This window comes from Diaphorina citri, unplaced genomic scaffold (assembly GCF_000475195.1).
Source record: "Diaphorina citri unplaced genomic scaffold, Diaci psyllid genome assembly version 1.1 scaffold112, whole genome shotgun sequence".
Taxonomy (NCBI): domain Eukaryota; kingdom Metazoa; phylum Arthropoda; class Insecta; order Hemiptera; family Psyllidae; genus Diaphorina; species Diaphorina citri.
The window spans coordinates 51,966-71,120 of NW_007377549.1; the positions used below are offsets into that span (position 1 = coordinate 51,966).

The window sequence follows — 19,155 nt, forward strand, 5'->3', positions numbered from 1 at the left end:
TTTCCTTCTGTACCTTTCTGTGGTAATTGCTTTTGACAGATATATATATATATAAAAAAAACAACGATTGAATTCTTCAAGATGTACTCTGCTTTGTTTAGAAGACAAATTTACCGACTAATGTTGGAATTATAGTGTTTTTATTGCTTGTAGAATCATCTAGAAATATAATATTATAACCATTAGTTTTCAATTTCAATGTATCGTCACCCTGAAGACTAAAAATGCTGATGTCCCTCCTGTAACACTCAAGTTCGTTAGCTCTAGTAGGTCAGTCAACTCGAGATATCTATCAATATCTAATTTAGATGATATAATTTTAATGCTAAACGTAGCATTTGATTATTGGATAAAAAGATGTAGATCATTTATTAATTTTCCACTTCTAGGGACAAAAAATAGTGACTGTATTTGAAATCTTCAATTTCCTAAAAATGTTTCCACCATATTAACACCCATTGTGATTGATCTATTACAGAGTTACCTGAAACCAGTTTCACACGATCCATTTCAAACCCGGAATCCGTTATGCGACGCCGACGTCAGCAAAAACTCGAACAGAAACTTCAGCAATTTCGAAGTAAAGACGGCGGTCCAGACACAGGAGGAACGTTGAAGATATACGTACTCCGCAGTTTTCATCGGTAGAAGCGATACTTTTCACTCGGGAGAATTTCTCTTGCTTTTTCAGTTGCTTCTTTTCTCTTTTCGACAATTTCCGACGAAAACTAGAACCTTGCTCTTGAAATGTTCCTGCTAGGACCTGGAATTTGAAAAGAAAGTTGAGGGGTCAGAAAGCGAAGTTGATTTGAGAAAATCCTAATTTGTCATACATAAGAAATAGTGATTTACAAAATGATTAGGATTCTTTAGGATTTAAGCTTAAATAAAAGATAAACTACCACATTGAACATTTGCAATTTCTTTGATTAAAACCCAACAACTCAACCTAACCCAACAAAATATTGATCATAAATTTGACCAAATTTATAAAATTAAAAAAAAAAATAATAATAATAATCACATTTATAAAAGAAAGGGTATCAAGTGTTTTCGTTCTTTGAAAATAATTAAATGCTCAGCATTAAACCTTCGTCTTTTGATCATTACTTTCACACAATGCCAATTTCTTCACAGAAAATCCTAGCCTGAAACAAGTTCATCTTAACCTACCTAACATCATGAGTATTCATAGGGTGTCCCAAACAGATGTTCTTGTAATCCTACGAGTATCTCTTCTGCTAAATAATGCTCATACGGAATTCCTAACCCTTATCTTAGCAGAGATATTTGATACACCCTCAATACAGCCCTCACTCTGTTGTGTCTCTTAAGAACAAAAGATCTCTCATAATATTACCCTCGATTAGTGAACATAATAAAATTATATTTTGTAATAACCACGTGCATTTTTAATTACGAGAAGAAAAGACCTACACCATCTTATTCCGCTTATTCGTTCAATAGAGGCGGGTTTCTATGAAATTATCAAGTATTAGGTAGGTACTACAAAGACTGACAAGAAGATTCCAGGAATTCTGGTTTGATTAGAAGTAATGAGTATTTAGAGTGAATATAATAATACCGCGTTTCATTTCAATAGTCTGTCTCGAGTCTCATCAAGTATTAGGTAGGTACTACAAAGACTGACAAGAAGATTTCAGGAATTCTGGTTTGATTAGAAGTAATGAGTATTTAGAGTGAATATAATAATACCGCGTTTCATTTCAATAGTCTGTCTCGAGTCTCCTTGCAGCTCTGAAATTTATCTTTCTTCAGTAGGTATTTGCAAACAAAACGGAGATGTGTTAATAGTAATACAGATTTCACCTTTTGCCAACTTTGGTTGGTAACAAGAGAGATCATTCCTTTTGCAAACAAAACGGAGATGTGTTAATAGTAATACAGATTTCACCTTTTGCCAACTTTGGTTGGTAACAAGAGAGATCATTCCTTTCGAATATCAGGCTCGTATCTGTGAAATCTGTTTGTGAGGGGTAATCAATTCAAATGAATAGTGAAGAAGTGGAGAAAGGGACTCCAAGTCCCTACCGAAGAGTACAGGAACATTAGTCAAGAAAGTAATTGAGTAGCATTCCAGAGGACGTCAGGGATTCGACAAGAACAAGTAAGTAGGTACATTATAAACACAAGTTCATTTTTCCATTACGAGACAATACTGACAATAGAGCAAAGCAAATCAATAGCTTAAAAAAAAAACAATGGGCGAAGCACGGAGTTTGAGAACACGAGTATTATGGATATGGAACCCTCTGACTCCACCATAGATAAACTCAGGAAGTCTGCAGTCAATCATACTAAGCATTCCAGAGTCAGGGATTCGACAAGAACAAGTAAGTAGGTACACTATAAACACAAGTTCATTTTTCCATTACGAGACAATACTGACAATAGAGCAAAGCAGATCAATAGCTTAAAAAAAAAAACAATGGGCGAAACACGGAGTTTGAGAACACGAGTATTATGGATATGGAACCCTCTGACTCCACCATAGATAAACTCAGGAAGTCTGCAGTCAATCATACTTTCAATAGATAAATTATGCAGTTCAATAGATAAAGTACGCATTAGCTCTAATGTATTAACAATCCATGATATGATCTGGTTCTGGCATTTGTCAAATACAAAACAATTTCTAACAGATATTATGTTGTTTGTACTTTTAGATAAATTCTCTTCACGGATCAATTACAGTCCAAACGGATTTTAGCCATTATTTTACCTACTTATGGTTTCTTTTACTATCAACTTTTTTCTCCTTCCAATACGAATATTTTCTAAAACCTCCTCAAGTTCAACTTTCAGACCAAAAAAACTCACATTTTGTTCCGCAATCTTGTTCTACAAAGAAACTAGAAATTTATCCATCCCAGGTAATATAGGACAAGAGCTTTTTTACGGGGCTGAAGTGATTTTTATTGCGAGCATTTTATTACTCTCACACATGAGGTGTAAATATTTTTACCATCTTATCACAGTGTAAAAACTTTCTAGTTTCTTCTGCTGTAAAATTTCGATCTAATAGAGGAAGCAGTAGTATTACTCATAGATGGTTTTTATTAGCATTAGTGTGTACATCTTTTACAGCGGTACGGTGCTTTTTTCAAAAATAATGTACCTACCTTCGTTATATCAATGCAGAGAGAACTTATTGCTACCTAATCTCAAATAAATAATTTGTTATTCATTGTGAGCATTAAGTTATCAACTGCTGTAAAATTTCGATCTAATAGAGGAAGCAGTAGTATTACTCATAGATGATTTTTATTAGCATTAGTGTGTACATCTTTTACAGCGGTACGGTGCTTTTTTCAAAAATAATGTACCTTCGTTATATCAATGCAGAGAGAACTTATTGCTACCTAATCTCAAATAAATAATTTGTTATTCATTGTGAGCATTAAGTTATCAAAAGTACGAAAGTTCCTTTTGGTTACCGTAATGGGACATGGATTGCCCTCACAGTTGACTTTCCTAATGCATAATTTATTTTTGGTGTGGGAAGTGTGTATGCACTTATGCAGTCTATTCAAAATGCATCCCGTAGCATTTGTTTCATAATTTGAATCTTTGAATATCAGTCCGATTTATCTCAGGCATTTTACGAAATTATGCCTTGGTTATTATCAGTTATGGGTACATTACCAGTTATAGATTTTAATTGAAAAAGAAGATAAAGTTGAATTGACCACGAATAATGTGAAATGACTACGTAACACCGGCGGTTAGTATCGAATGTGGTTGGATTGGTCAGAATTGAATGAAAATGAGTAAATGCCTCTCAATACTGAATGGATTATGTCGGATTAATAAAATTATATGAATGGGCACTTTGCTAATTTTTATTAATTAATTTATTAAATTTTATCTCTGGATTATGGTTATGAGTCATGACATAATAATAACACGAGTGACTTTTACTTTTTATTACTAAGAGTTTAGTTCAACTCATCAGTTGTTTGAACTCTCCTGGGAACTTATTCTCACATGAATAAACTTTTCCTACAATAATTTCCAAACACTTCATATTACTTTGTGCTATGTGCTAGGTATGGTACAAAGTATATGCACAAAGTATAACTTCAGTGAATAACACATTACAAGCAAGGCACACTGCTCATTAATTATTGCTACTACATAATACTTTTTAGTTGCTTAAACTATCACCAATGACCACTATTCACAAGTAGCTCAATAATAATTTTCCTGGCCGAGGCTGAATTCACCCTTGTCCATATTTTGATTTCGTTTGTAGAATAATCCAAAAGGTATTGAAAAACAGCTCCCCAACTTGTTTTATTTTCAAAATTCGTATGGAAAAATGAAGATTTTAATGCGATTCTAGATTACATCTTCAAGAATGCTTGCTCTTTATTTAGTCAGCGTTTGATAGGTTAATTTTTTGGCACATTGCAATATTTGATTATAGCTGTCTATCATGATATCACGGTCTCTATTAACATTTGGCAATAACGTGAACCATTTGGCAATGGCTTTATTTAAAGTGGTTCTCTTCCACTCCACCTTATTAAAGCAGTATGTCAAGTTTCTCTGGCATGTAATGGGTTATCCCAATCTAAGGCCTCACTCATTATGACATACGTAATGCAAATGGAGACAAATCGATTGTGGAAAATTATTTCTATTCAGTTCATGAAAATTTAACCAGCGTTATCCCGACTACAGGAAATATGGTTTGTTTTCTATTCCTTCAGATTCTTCTTCTTCTTCTTCGCCTTTTCCCATGTTCCAATGGGTTCGGCGAGTCGGCGTTTGTCGTCAGCCTCTCAATCAGCTTTATAGTGATCGCTTTGAGGCCAACTGGTTTTGGCTAAACAAAATTTCCCGAGTGGGATGCCCTTCGCTATTGATATAGCGTGAGGAAATTTGGACTAGTCTACTGTTTATAGCCCCCTAGCTAGGCGCTGATTTACTCTCTGTTTATAGTCCCTCAGCCAGACTACCTTCAGATTCTATTCTATTCTTTATAATTCTATTCCATTCTTTATCATTCTATTCTAAACCTTTGCATTATATTCTATTCCTTCAAAGTGTATTCTAACTCTTTAGAAATGTATTCTATCTCTTGGTATGCCAGTAGGCCAAGTCTGCATTCCCAATTTTTCGAAAATGCTGGCTGGATCTCAATTCCTTCAGCCTTCTCTCAATTTCAACTTGGTAAAGCTAGAACTTCGGAATTTCGCAGGCATAATAAGGAAGTATAGGTTAACATATGGTCCAAATTTCGTGAGATTACATTGAGTTATGATAGGGGTAAATATGCGTCGAAATGTTTCGTGTAATATACACACTGGCGTGCTGAGGCCGGAACTTGGCCTGGCGCACTGCCGTGCGCCTAGATTTCTGTATATGCCAGTTCATTGGGTACCGGTGTGGTTTATACTTACGTTTGTTGCTTCGTCAATCCTCCTCAGTAGAAACCTTCCCTCCCTGTCAGTATGCCAGTTCATTGGGTACCGGTGTGGTTTATACTTACGTTTGTTGCTTCGTCAATCCTCCTCAGTAGAAACCTTCCCTCCCTGTCATCCTTGTGCCAATTCAATTGAACTAGAAGTGGCTTCTCATCCGTACCAAGCTTTCTCTCATCTGAAAGAGAAAAGAGAAAGAAAATTCCATTAGAAATCGCGTTACTCAAATGCCGATAGCGTTAGGGTGTCTAAAATGAAGTTGGGTTATTTCCTGTCATATCACAGAAATTTGTATTTCTGTATAGTCATCGACTTTGTGCTAATTTTGCATTAGACAACCAACCTCAAGTATACTGCACCTTTTGAATACAACTCCTTTGATTCACCACGGTTGTAGGATTAGTAAACCAAAAGGACTGATTTCGTCTTGCTTCATCTTACCAGACAAAATGCTATCATAAACAATCAAGATTTCAAGAGTTGTCGAAATAGCCATGATCTCTTCTCAGACATAAGTCACTGAAATGTTTATTACTCAAAAGAGATGCGGTAGGTCAAAGTGCTTCATCATTTGACTTATCTTGCCCATAGACCACCAGGTAATTCGTTCATTAACTCACAAGTTGTAAAGAGTTCAGTAAATGACGACTGGTCAAATATTGTTGTCACCAAGAGTTAAGTTAGATTCTCATGAAATGTTAACAAATCAAACCATCTTTAAGTAGTTTAGGTGCAAAATGAGAATAGTGCTTCATCATTTGACTTATCTTGCCCATAGACCACCAGGCAATTCGTTCATTAACTCACAAGTTGTAAAGGAGTTCAGTAAATGATTACGACTGGTCACATATTGTTGTCACCAAGAGTTAAGTTAGATTCTCATGAAATGTTAACAAATCAAACCATCTTTAAGTAGTTTAGGTGCAAAATGAGAATAATCCTAAGAGAATTTCCGTTTTGTTAATTTATTCACATATTTTTTCAACTTGGGTGTTTATCTTTCCGGGGATTGAACACCCAATATTATTTCATACCTACCATCAGACGTAAGATGGTTTTTTTTCACTGCTACTAAATATTGTCATACTTATCCCTTTGTTCTTCCCATCATATTTGACTTGGATTTGCGCTAAAACACCCACAAAGAACAAACCCTAGTCAAATACGACGGTAAGAACACAATTTGTCGTCCAGCCCTGTCTGATTTACCTCCATTCTCATGTATTTCGTAGAGCGCATACTCAGGCACGGACAACATTCGCATATCAGGACGGAATTTCTCAATGAGAGTTTCAATTACAGCTTGACTTGTGGCATCGGACGCTACTCGAATACACTTGGTGGCGACTTTCTGCCCAGAATCCTGGAAGTAGAACCGCATCACACCGTGGAACAGAAGATCCTGCGGAGGAAACAGAGAGGAAAATATGTTAGTTTACTCAGAATATCTATCAAGATATTGAATAACATCCTAAAGACTAAGAACCTTCTAGGAAGATTTCTGGAAAAAGAAAAGGGCTGGCAAAATCATCTACATATAATTAGGGGCTTAATTTTTCTCCTTTACCATAGGCCCTGATCCCTACTGAAATGCATCTCCAACCCCTAAATACGACGGTAAGAACACAATTTGTCGTCCAGCCCTGTCTGATTTACCTCCATTCTCATGTATTTCGTAAAGCGCATACTCAGGCACGGACAACATTCGCATATCAGGACGGAATTTCTCAATGAGAGTTTCAATTACAGCTTGACTTGTGGCATCGGACGCTACTCGAATACACTTGGTGGCGACTTTCTGCCCAGAATCCTGGAAGTAGAACCGCATCACACCGTGGAACAGAAGATCCTGCGGAGGAAACAGAGAGGAAAATATGTTAGTTTACTCAGAATATCTATCAAGATATTGAATAACATCCTAAAGACTAAGGACCTTCTAGGAAGATTCCTGGAAAAAGAAAAGGTCTGGCAAAATCATCTACATATAATTAGGGGCTTAATTTTTCTCCTTTACCATAGGCCCTGATCCCTACTGAAATGCATCTCCAACCCCTTTCAAAAACAAAGAGGAAATGAAAACAACGAAACAAAGCATACACACAAAGTTGGTCGTGATTCCAGTCAACTCTAAACTGCCAAGATTACAAATCTTCAGTGCACCTCACAATTCTGATCTGCTGCTGATAGCAACTTCTTGCACGCTGTCTTTTTATACTCCATTCCATTAAATCATTCCTAATACATATTCCACTAATCCTCACCACTAAATCAGAGCCACTCTACTTTTCCTTCCTAGAACCCTAGTCTTCGCACGTGCCCTCTCCAACCCCCTAACTGAGAGAAGTTCTTCCAGGAAAAGCCTGTCACTGAAACTAAAGGTTGCATAACTATAACGGACCTCCTCCCAGAAATCAAAACTATTTTACACGCTATATGTATTTCTTTGTCTACGGCAAAACAGAATTTCAAATTGGGCAATAAACGGAACACAACTGAGCGACATTAATTTAATATTTTCTTAATCATTGTCCGGGGTCAAGATTCATCATGTCTGTCTGGAGAGATTTTTATTAATCAATCATTGAAATCATTGATTTAATTATTTTATTTTGCCATGTTCCCATTTTCATCACCTACAAGTAATCAAAAAAGTGTAAACAATGCAACTCGTTCTCGTTTCACGTGTTGAAAAACCGCACCACCTAAACCAAAACGTCAGAAAATAAATATTGAATTACATTTTTTGTTTCCTAGTAGTGTAGTTTCTAAAACATTGGATTCATACCAGACTGCGGTTCGAATCTCAGTAGCGACAAAAAAAAAAAAAAAAAAAAAAAAAAAAAAAAAAAAAAAAAAGGGGAAGAGAAAGACAGGGGAAGAGCATTTGTAAAATTAGGCGGTAGTAAATTAATTACTTTCTTCTACTCTCAAGTATTGTAATAAATCCATTCTTTCCCCTTATAAGATTTATCTCACAGAATTCTTCCTAAAATCCTCAAAATATAGATATGTTAGTTAGTACTTAGTACCCACTATTATGCAGCGTAAACTTGTGCAATATTACGCAAGTATAAAGTTCATAGCACTACAAGTTCCAAGCTTCTTAAACTAAATACTATTACGTCTTCGGTGAATCAGTCCACAATCCAAGAACTTGGACCTCGGCAGATTATTCACTGGAATCAAGGTTATTTGAATCAAGTTACTTGATAGGAGTCACGAGGTTCAACATTTTTGTCCATTTTACAATTCACCGTCATGTTATTTATTTACATACGAGCGTCTTTCAAACTTCCCAACGCGAAGCTAGAGCTTCTTCGCATGAAGAGTGAAGACGCAGAGTATTGAAAATTCGCACTCAATTGAAAATACTTTATTGCGATAGTCTAGGTCTCACACATTTTCTGATCAAAGTGATTTTTTAGGACTACGTTGATTTACTCCGTGGTTCAGCTAAAATAAAAGACCCGTATAACATAACAAAATTTTGGGACATTCTGACAACAGAAAATACATAATTAATAATAAGTTCATTGGGAGACACTGAAACACATGGCAATACTTTTTCGACCTCTCGGGAGGAAAAAATCACTTCCACGGAAGTACCTCCAGACCTTATCTTTGAATCCTTAATACAAACTCTAACATCTTCTCAAATAGTCCCTTCAACCCACTGTGGGTAACTCGGACACAGTTTGGACACCGCTGATCATGTTCAATATTAGGAGCTATTCTTATTGAGGTTTCTATTGTTGTACTCTATGAACTATGAGGTACATGTTGGTAACAAGAACATCCGCTTACAATAGTAAACATACTCCTCAGTCTAATCTTTAATTATTAGGTTGTACAATTTTCCAAGAATTCCAGCAAGTTCTTAGAAAAGCGTCTCTCTGGAGTAGGGTGATTTTTCCGAGCTGTGTCCTCGTACGTATTGTAAACGCGTAAAGTTCAGTGACAGTGAAATCAAAAAAATTATAGTTTTACTGTACTGTGTGTTTAACCGTAAAGTATACTAAGGGACTTTGATCACCCGAAACAAGCACTCAGGTTACTCAGGAAAAGAATCGAAAGTCTCCCAATCACAACAAACCAACGTCAACATAAAAGACAAACCAAACAGTCCTGTTCCAAAAGAGAAGAAAATTTCATTAAAAGATCAAACGTTCATGACTATTGACCATACTACAGATTCGGCCAGTGTGCATCCCAAACACAATAAAGAAATGACTTCTTGATCTCTATTAAATACCCATTACTCCCATTAGTCAATAACAGTTATAGCAGTCCAACAACACAGCCCTAGAATTGGGCAAGCATGATATTTACAACACTCTGGGGTATCATATTTGAATACACGACGAGTAGATGCAGTTATTGTGTTCAAATCTGCCTGCACGCGATCTCGTAGGAAATGGCAGTCTTAAATCTTAATGTGTAAACGCTGTAAAGATTTCCTAATTTACTAAGCCTACTTCTCATCTAGACTCTCAAGAACTGACAACTGAACTCCATCGAGCCAAGAACCGAGTTAAGAACTTGAAATTCTAATTTTCATTTATCCAACAAAAATTAGAAAACTAAAATAATAAATAAATAAAATAAAATAATACGAGGTTAAATTAGACATTATTACAAAAATCTGGTACAAGAGTTCAAACTTCTAAAAACGAGACGCCTCCAAACAAAAATCAAATGCAATATCCCCAAAATATCTACTTCCACACTTAGAATTCGCGTTAATTGAAGGAAATTATTCCACCTCCAAAAGGGAGAAAAGCTCTTACATACAATAAAGCTAGCCATTCTTCGTGAAACAATATCAACACCACCTAGCTCTACTAGAATTCCAATTGGAAATACCTCCATGTCCTGACGATGACATCCTGGGATTGAATATGAGTTCCAAGGTAGGTGATGACATTGTTGACATTACTCCAAGCTCTTCATTCTTCACACGTGCCTTCAAATATTGAGGACAGGAGGGCCAAAAGAGAAGAAAATTTCATTAAAAGATCAAACGTTCATGACTATTGACCATACTACAGATTCGGCCAGTGTGCATCCCAAACACAATAAAGAAATGACTTCTTGATCTCTATTAAATACCCATTACTCCCATTAGTCAATAACAGTTATAGCAGTCCAACAACACAGCCCTAGAATTGGGCAAGCATGATATTTACAACACTCTGGGGTATCATATTTGAATACACGACGAGTAGATGCAGTTATTGTGTTCAAATCTGCCTGCACGCGATCTCGTAGGAAATGGCAGTCTTAAATCTTAATGTGTAAACGCTGTAAAGATTTTCCAATTTACTAAGCCTACTTCTCATCTAGACTCTCAAGAACTGACAACTGAACTCCATCGAGCCAAGAACCGAGTTCAGAACTTGAAATTCTAATTTTCATTTATCCAACAAAAAATTGAAAACTAAAATAATAAATAAAATAATACGACGTTAAATTGGACATTATTACGAAAATCTGGTACAAGAGTTCAAACTTCTAAAAACGAGACGCCTCCAAACAAAAATCAAATGCAATATCCCCAAAAATCTACTTCCACACTTCAAATTCGCGTTAATTGAAGGAAATTATTCCACCTCCAAAAGGGAGAAAAGCTCTCACATACAATAAAGCTAGCCATTCTTCGTGAAACAATATCAACACCACCTCTACTAGAATTCCAATTGGAAATACCTCCATGTCCTGACGATGACATCCTGGGATTGAGTTCCAAGGTAGGTGATGACATTGTTGACATTACTCCAAGCTCTTCATTCTTCACACGTGCCTTCAAATATTGAGGACAGGAGGGGCTAGGTACCCAGGCGCACTCCTTAGTCCTTACTACAAGCATTCAGTCTATAAAAACCATTAACGAGAAAAGCATTCTCTCCGAGATGACTATAAAAAGCATTATCAGATTTCCAACATATTTCTCGAGCGTGCTTTCAATAAAATCCTGCGCGCGCACGGGTGAAAAACTAGAAATCTCTAAGCACATGTTTACAGTCTGAAGTTGTATTTACACAAACATTATGTGAATAAAATTTCGGACTTTTTTTACAACCTACTGTTGGATTTCCCATTACTAAATTTGGTGATTTGTAGAAAAGTCCTTTTGTCCTAACATGCGGTTCGCAGAGCTGTATCTTGGACCAACAAAAAGTCAACTAGAGACTGTGTAGACCCGGCTGAATGTCAAATATTTCGGGTACCAAACTAATCCCCCAGAAAAACACAAATGTGAAAAAAAGGCCAAGTTCCTGTCCAAAAATGTCGGCCCTTAAAAGTGGTGAGATCAGAAAAATAAGGCCAAGTCTAAGATTATTGAGCTAACGCAGTAAAAAAACTGCACATATCACAAAACACGGTTTGCATCATAAAGTGTAGACCTGCGTTTGGCATCATAAACATTTGTTTACATGTCTTCAATATGTATATGATTACTGATTAGTCAGAATGCAACCTACACGGTTTTGGCTGTCGAGAAAAATAATCATTGATAGGTACTCGGAAAATCAAACATTAGTAAAAGAGGAAAATTTTGTTTGAAAATATCGATTTTTTTTTCTTCATAGCTGTAAGAAAGTGTTGTATTACAAGAGAGTTTTATGAATACGTACCGCTTGTACGAGTATTTATAAACACAAACTTGAGCCTTATAAAATAACCACCAGCGTTAGTGTCACATTATTTAATGAAATTGGAAAATAAATTTATGAAGGGATAACATTTGACAAGGTTTACTAAAAAAACAAATACGATCAACAATTGAACGCAGAATCGATTAGGCACCGCAAATGAACCGTGGACAAAATACTCCCACCAAAGGGCGTTCATTAAAAAAATTGGCACTGCTAATTATATGCGTAATCTATAAGCATGATGAGCCATAAACGTGTACCTCTGAAAATTACAGAGTCAAAAATAGTAGAAAAATCCATGTTAATGTTGACAATAAAACAATCATTATGTTCTTGTTCGAGCCAACAAACATAATCATAAACTGTGAGTCATTAAACTTTATTATTTATTACTCCTTGGCCAGAAAATTCTCAGAATTCAAAAGTAAAAGTCGTGCCGTTACAATTCCAAGTCCCTCCCCACTGTAACTTTCATAGCACAAAGTATAGAGATAAGAATGTTATTGTTACGCGCCGCTGTGCTATACGTAAATACAACCTGGAACCTGGGATCAACTATCTGCAAGTCTCCAACACTCGATAATCTCGACATGGAAGGGAATCGATCCAGAACAGCAGGCTTCAAGCTTGTGTGCAACCTGAGACACCTAACTTCTGTGATACAAATATAATAGAGGCAGAAATTGTAGAAAATGTGCTAAGTATTTGGAAAACAGATCTCCGATAATCTCGACATGGAAGGGAATCGATCCAGAACAGCGGGCTTCAAACTTGTGTGCAACACTGCAACCTGAGACACCTAACTTCTGTGATACAAATATAATAGAGGCAGAAATTGTAGAAAATGTGCTAAGTATTTGGAAAACAGATCTCCTTGTGTTAATGCGATGAAAAATGTGGACTTGTTCACTATACAATTCAATTCCAGGGACTTCAGCTCATATTCTCCCTCAGATCTACATAAGAAGAATTCCACCCAAGCGTCAAGCACTCTAACATGGGTCTGATCTAGAAAGTACCCACATAATCGTCATTCAATATGCAAATCTGTAACGCTCGCCATATTATTAATAGAGCACTGAACGTAATGACGGCACTCTCGGGTAACATTTGCACCTAATTAGAAGAATAATGAACTGAGATGCAGAAAAATAAAGTACAATTCATATTTCGCAAAAATAACGGTGTTAATGCGATGAAAAATGTGGACTTGTTCACTCACTCTAACATGGGTCTGATCTAGAAAGTACCCACATAATCGTCATTCAATATGCAAATCTGTAACGCTTGTAATAGAGCACTGAACGTAATGATATCACTCTCGGGTAACATTTGCACCTAATTAGAAGAATAATGAACTGAGATGCAGAAAAATAAAGTACAATTCATATTTCGCAAAAATAAAATAATTAAAAATAGAATCGTATTTCTAATGAACGGAAGGGATTGTCTGGAAGGACTTGACTCTGTAGTGTAGGACTATGGGAAACACAACGCCTAGTGCAATACTAGCATGGTTATTATAATTAATAATTACTCTTGCAGCAAAAAACTTGGAGGAAATAGGAGATAACGTTATTTCACTGTCCCCTGAAATTGGACCGATCTATTGTTGTTTCAATTTGTCGAAACATCCTGTCTGAGAAAGTAGGTACATCGGGTTCGATTCCGTTCCAAGTCAAATAAAAGTAGATTTCATCAGGTAGGTATCTGTGTACCTAGGTATTTTCATTATTATTCAGGTGCTGAATACGAATTTAGAGAAGTGAAGTATCCACTGATTCTTTTTCTCAATTGGTTGAATTAAACACTTTTTCTACAATAGGTAATGTTTTAATTGGAACAAAGACATTCTTCATCGATTACTAATTGGCAGCTATTTGCCAATATTTTGGGGAAAACCAGAGTATATGTACATCCACAGCTTCTCATTCTGCTAAGGCTTGTCTCACAGGCTTGTCTCACCCATGTGGTACTTGCAAGAACCTATTCTAATAAATCAACACGGACTCAGGATATCATAATATTATAGAATCATCGACCTTCTCTCAATTTCAACTTGGTAAAGCTAGAACTTCGGAATTTCGCAGGCATAATAAGGAAGTAGGTATAGGTTAACATATGGTCCAAATTTCGTGAGATTACATTGAGTTATGATAGGGGTAAAAATGCGTCGAAATGTTTCGTGTAATATTCACACTGGCGTGCTGAGGTCGGAACTTGGCCTGGCGCACTGCCGTGCGCCTAGATTTCTGTACACAACACCTCATGTACACTATCATAGTGGTGTCTAACAAGGTATGTAGTATGTTCTCTACTATGATATACGATATAAAATGGCCTAACCCGCTATTCTTTCCTCTATGGGCATTGTTCCACTACTCTATACTCTACTATACAATGCAATAAAAAAATGATACCAAGTCCTTGACATACCAAAGTATAATAGATGATGAGCCTGACCTTTCACTACTCCCCAATCTTCCCAATAGATGAGAAAAATCACTGACACTTCATGTGATTTCCTCGATTAAAAGTTCTTCCGTCTAAAAGCGTATTGTGCCGTTGTAGACACTTCCGATGGTACGTACTTCAATTAGTGTGTACTCTCAAAGGCCTCAAAGCTCATGTATAACTGCATTAACTACATCCCATGTTCCCCTGATGAGTCTGTTGGTATTATTACTGTCGTAGCACTTGTCTCCAATGATCTCTGCTTAAGTGTCAAGTAAAATCCTCACAAGGAAGTGGTACCTTGGTGTAAGTTCAAATCTGACGAAAATTTGCTAACTTCTCAATCCCCTGGAATACTAGATCAGAGTTGAACGATGAAAAAAGATCCTATAAAGCCTATTTCAAGAGGTTTTAAAGTGCAAAGACTCACAGACTGAAAGGCTTGATACACGGGACACTCAAGTGCTTAAGTGTCAAGTAAAATCCTCACAAAGAAGTGGTACCTTGGTGTAAGTTAAAATCTGACGAAAATTTGCTAACTTCTCAATCCCCTGGAATACTAGATCAGAGTTGAACGGTGAAAAAAGATCCTATAAAGCCTATTTCAAGAGGTTTTAAAGTGCAAAGACTCACAGACTGAAAGGCTTGATACACGGGACACTCAAGAAAATAATAAAAATCTATAACATTCTTGATTCTTGCATGACATATTGGTCACTTCTCTAATGTGAATGAGGATCTCATCTTTACCGCATACCACGAAAAATTTCGTAAGTCATAGGTAAAGAAATATATCGACCATGTATGTCCCACGTCCATCAATATTTTTACCTGAATTCATATCCTCAATAGAATCAATCTGCATATGTCCTGCCTATCCACAAGTTAGGTAATATCTGTATAATATACATCAGATGATGTTGTTCGGTCTTGTGTAAAAACAACTTGCAGACACCTCATTTAATTATTGAAAGAAAGATGGGTGTTTGCTAAAAAAATGTTTTGACCCTTTTTTTGGGACACTGGAGAACACATTTTTAAAATATTTGACATGACCCGACCCTGTGTTTAAAAATAGTATGTTTTATCCCTATAATAACTCTAAAACTGTTTAAGAACTGTTATTGACCTAAGGTACACTACCCCATAGATCCTGAAGTAGAACGGCTTGAAATGCAATTGTAGGTATGTTTATAACTTTCCATCTCTAGATGTTTATTTCAACTTCTTCTCTTCCTTGTATGGATTTTTAATTTTTTGTAAATCAATGAGTTACCTGCTTTCAGAGTTGCACCAAGTTCTGTAGCTCTACAGTAGTTGATAATAAGTTCTAGTTTGTTCAATAATTTGTTCAACTCTTCTATACGAGTGTCAGAGTTTTAGGATTACAAGTTTACTAGCTGTGAGGATCAAGTCTCGAGATTTCTTCCTCTAATAAATTTCAAAAACAAAGAGGAAATGAAAACAACGAAACAAAGCATACACACAGAGTTGGTCGTGATTCCAGTCAACTCTAAACTGTCAAGATTACAAATCTTCAGTGCAACTCACAATTCTGATCTGCTGCTGATAGCAACTTCTTGCACGCTGTCTTTTTATACTCCATTAAATCGTTCCTAATACATATTCCACTAATCCTCACCACTAAATCAGAGCCACTCTACTTTTCCTTCCTAGAACCCTAGTCTTCGCACGTGCCCTTCAAAAAAAAAAAGGCACACAAGAATAGTAGATAACTTAGTGACGCTCATTTTGACGAAATAAATCAGTCAGAACTCAATAAGAGAAAAAGAGGGGGGTCCAAGTAACATTTATCTTAATTAACATTTCTCAAGTCCCTTGCTTTCTAAGTGAACATGAATGAAAGGAGCCCCATGTGACTTGTGTCTGTTATCACTTCTCCACCTATGCCTCGTTCATTACAAGTCCATTGAGTTTTTATAATACAGGGTGAAATCTCAAGCAACTTCACAGGAATGCAGAAAATGTGCATGCTTTATGATTTACACTCGTGTAGTATTGGATTTTGTTCTACACTTTGCAGATGAACTGAAATCGCAGTCAAACTTTGATTGAAAGACAAAACAGAACTTCATGTTGTTTTTTGTCAAACTTTGTCTGTCAAAACAGAACAGCATAGTAGCATTTATGTGTTTCCTACTGAATACTTGGTTTACTTTCCGTGTCCGTGAGATAGGCATGGTACCCTTGGACGTCCAGAAACAATATCTGGCCTCTTTCCATGTCATACATTGTCCTACATGGTAACATGCATTGCAACTTATAATAAACTTACATCGTTGGGTTCGGATAATTCAAACAGATCCAATCGGTTGGCGTTCCACTGCTGTATTACACCACGTAATGCTTCTCGGTAGATACCTACATGGTAACATGCATTGCAACTTATCATAAACTTACATCGTTGGGTTCGGATAATTCAAACAGATCCAATCGGTTGGCGTTCCACTGCTGTATTACACCACGTAATGCTTCTCGCTCCTCGTTCTTCTTCATCACGAGTGACATTTCTGCATTCATTCTGGGATCTGAAAGCAAAGAGACCATTTCAACGTTAGTACCAATCGATTGTCATCCACGAGAAAACATACATAATCTTATGGTAGGGCATTTTACTCTGTTAATTTTTCTGTACTTATTCTAACCAGATACATTTATGCAGACCATTTCAACGTTAGTACCAATCGATTCTCATCCACGAGAAAACATACATAATCTTATGGTAGGGCATTTTACTCTGTTAATTTTTCTGTACTTATTCTAACCAGATACATTTATGTGTAAGTACAGAGAATCAAAAACATATTTGTTATAAGCGACAGTAGACTGAGAAATTGCACAATGAGACAAAATGTTGATCGGAGCTTGGTTGAACAAGTACTTAATTAATCAATACCATGAATGGAATATGCCATGATGACATCAATATATTCACAAGAATACAGACGAACTGGGTGTGAGATTTGTAATTTCTATATAAAGATTATTGAGCTAACGCAGTAAAAAAAACTGCACATATCACAAAACACGGTTTGCATCATAAAGTGTAGACCTGCGTTTGGCATAAACATTTGTTTACATGTCTTCAATATGTATATGATTACTGATTAGTCAGAATGCAACCTACACGGTTTTGGCTGTCGAGAAAAATAATCATTGACAGGTACTCGGAAAATCAAACATTATTAAAAGAGGAAAATTTTGTTTGAAAATACCTATCGATTTTTTTTTTCTTCTTCTTCTTCTTCTTCTTCTTCTTCTTCTTCTTCTTCTTCTTCTTCTTCATAGCTGTAAGAAAGTGTTGTATTTATTATTATTACAAGAGAGTTTTATGAATACGTACCGCTTGTACGAGTATTTATAAACACAAACTTGAGCCTTATAAAATAACCACCAGCGTTAGAGAATCAATTGAAGTTCATGGAGTACCACTTTTCTTTTTTTCCTCGTTTGACAGGACACAGGATATAAGTAAGCAAAAAAATCCGGTCTTGATCTCGATTCCTTGCTGTTCAAAATAAGTGGGCGTTACTCAACGTGGGAGAGTGACTCATACGAATGGAAAATTGCAACTCAGAATGCTAACAGTGTCAACTCTGTACTCTCTAATGAAATTCCTGATAAGCTAGGACCTTCGCGAAGTCTGCTAGTATTATCTAATTCCTCTTGCTAAGTCTCTCCGATAGACATGGAAGTAAAATGTTACGTCTTGAAGTGTAGACGCACTAGAACACAAAACCGGCAAAAGTACAACCAAAAGTTTCACCCTTGAAAATCACAAGTCATTTTGGGGAATTGATTCTAAAAGATTATAAGTAGGTACATACACTAACAAGTTACAGGTCACTTGCTGAATAAATTTGGCCATACAATAGGAATTCCTTACTTCTAGACATCTTTAACCTTGTTATCAAAATGTACGAATTATATGAATTGACTTTGTTGGAAAACAAAAAATGAAGACCAGGAGACAAAAGAAAGTAGCTACAAAGAAAGCCATTGACCAGATCAAGTTGATTTGTATAATTTTGTCAATGTTTTATCCAAATATTTTTATTCTTCTCTTTATTCACCGTGACATGAAACTGTACGCTTTGCTCCAATGATCGACATTGTCCACTGGTAACATGAAATCTTCATGTCGGATTGTTTTCTACTTTCTTTTTATTATGAAGTTCATTCAAACATATTTTATCATATTCATTTGGCAAAGTTTTACTCCGTTAGCACTCAAGAACAAGCAGAATCTGTTTGGCCCAAAAAGTTGAAATCAGAAGATTATACTGAAATGCATACTGTATCATACACAATATTACAAATTCATTACTCTCACATACAATAGCAACATAGGTATCAGAGACAAATTACTTGGGATTTCAGTAACCTGCGTCCAAACAAACAATTGAAAATCCCAAGCTTTAGTTTCTGCAATGAAATATATAAAATGCAAGGAATACTCCATAATGAGCAAAAATCCCCATGATATAACAATATTCATTACAATAAAATAATTTGTATTATAAATAAATAAAATTATACCGTTCTCCAAAACACAGGAAATACTTTACACTTTC

The 19,155-nt window shown here is 36.0% G+C and overlaps 1 protein-coding gene across 1 annotated transcript in view; it reads right to left on the reverse strand.

Annotated features, from left to right (window-relative positions):
* Positions 1-526: 526 nt before the first annotated feature.
* Positions 527-19,155, reverse strand: part of LOC108254587 (afadin-like) — a 42,558-nt gene continuing 23,929 nt past the window's right edge. The window contains exons 2-5 of the mRNA XM_026820015.1: positions 16,982-17,109; positions 7,107-7,299; positions 5,519-5,628; positions 527-763 (exon numbers count right to left, since the gene is read on the reverse strand). Of these exons, the coding sequence (XP_026675816.1) occupies positions 527-763; positions 5,519-5,628; positions 7,107-7,299; positions 16,982-17,101 (660 nt within the window). The 5' untranslated portion in view covers positions 17,102-17,109. The remainder of the gene's footprint in view (positions 764-5,518; positions 5,629-7,106; positions 7,300-16,981; positions 17,110-19,155) is intronic.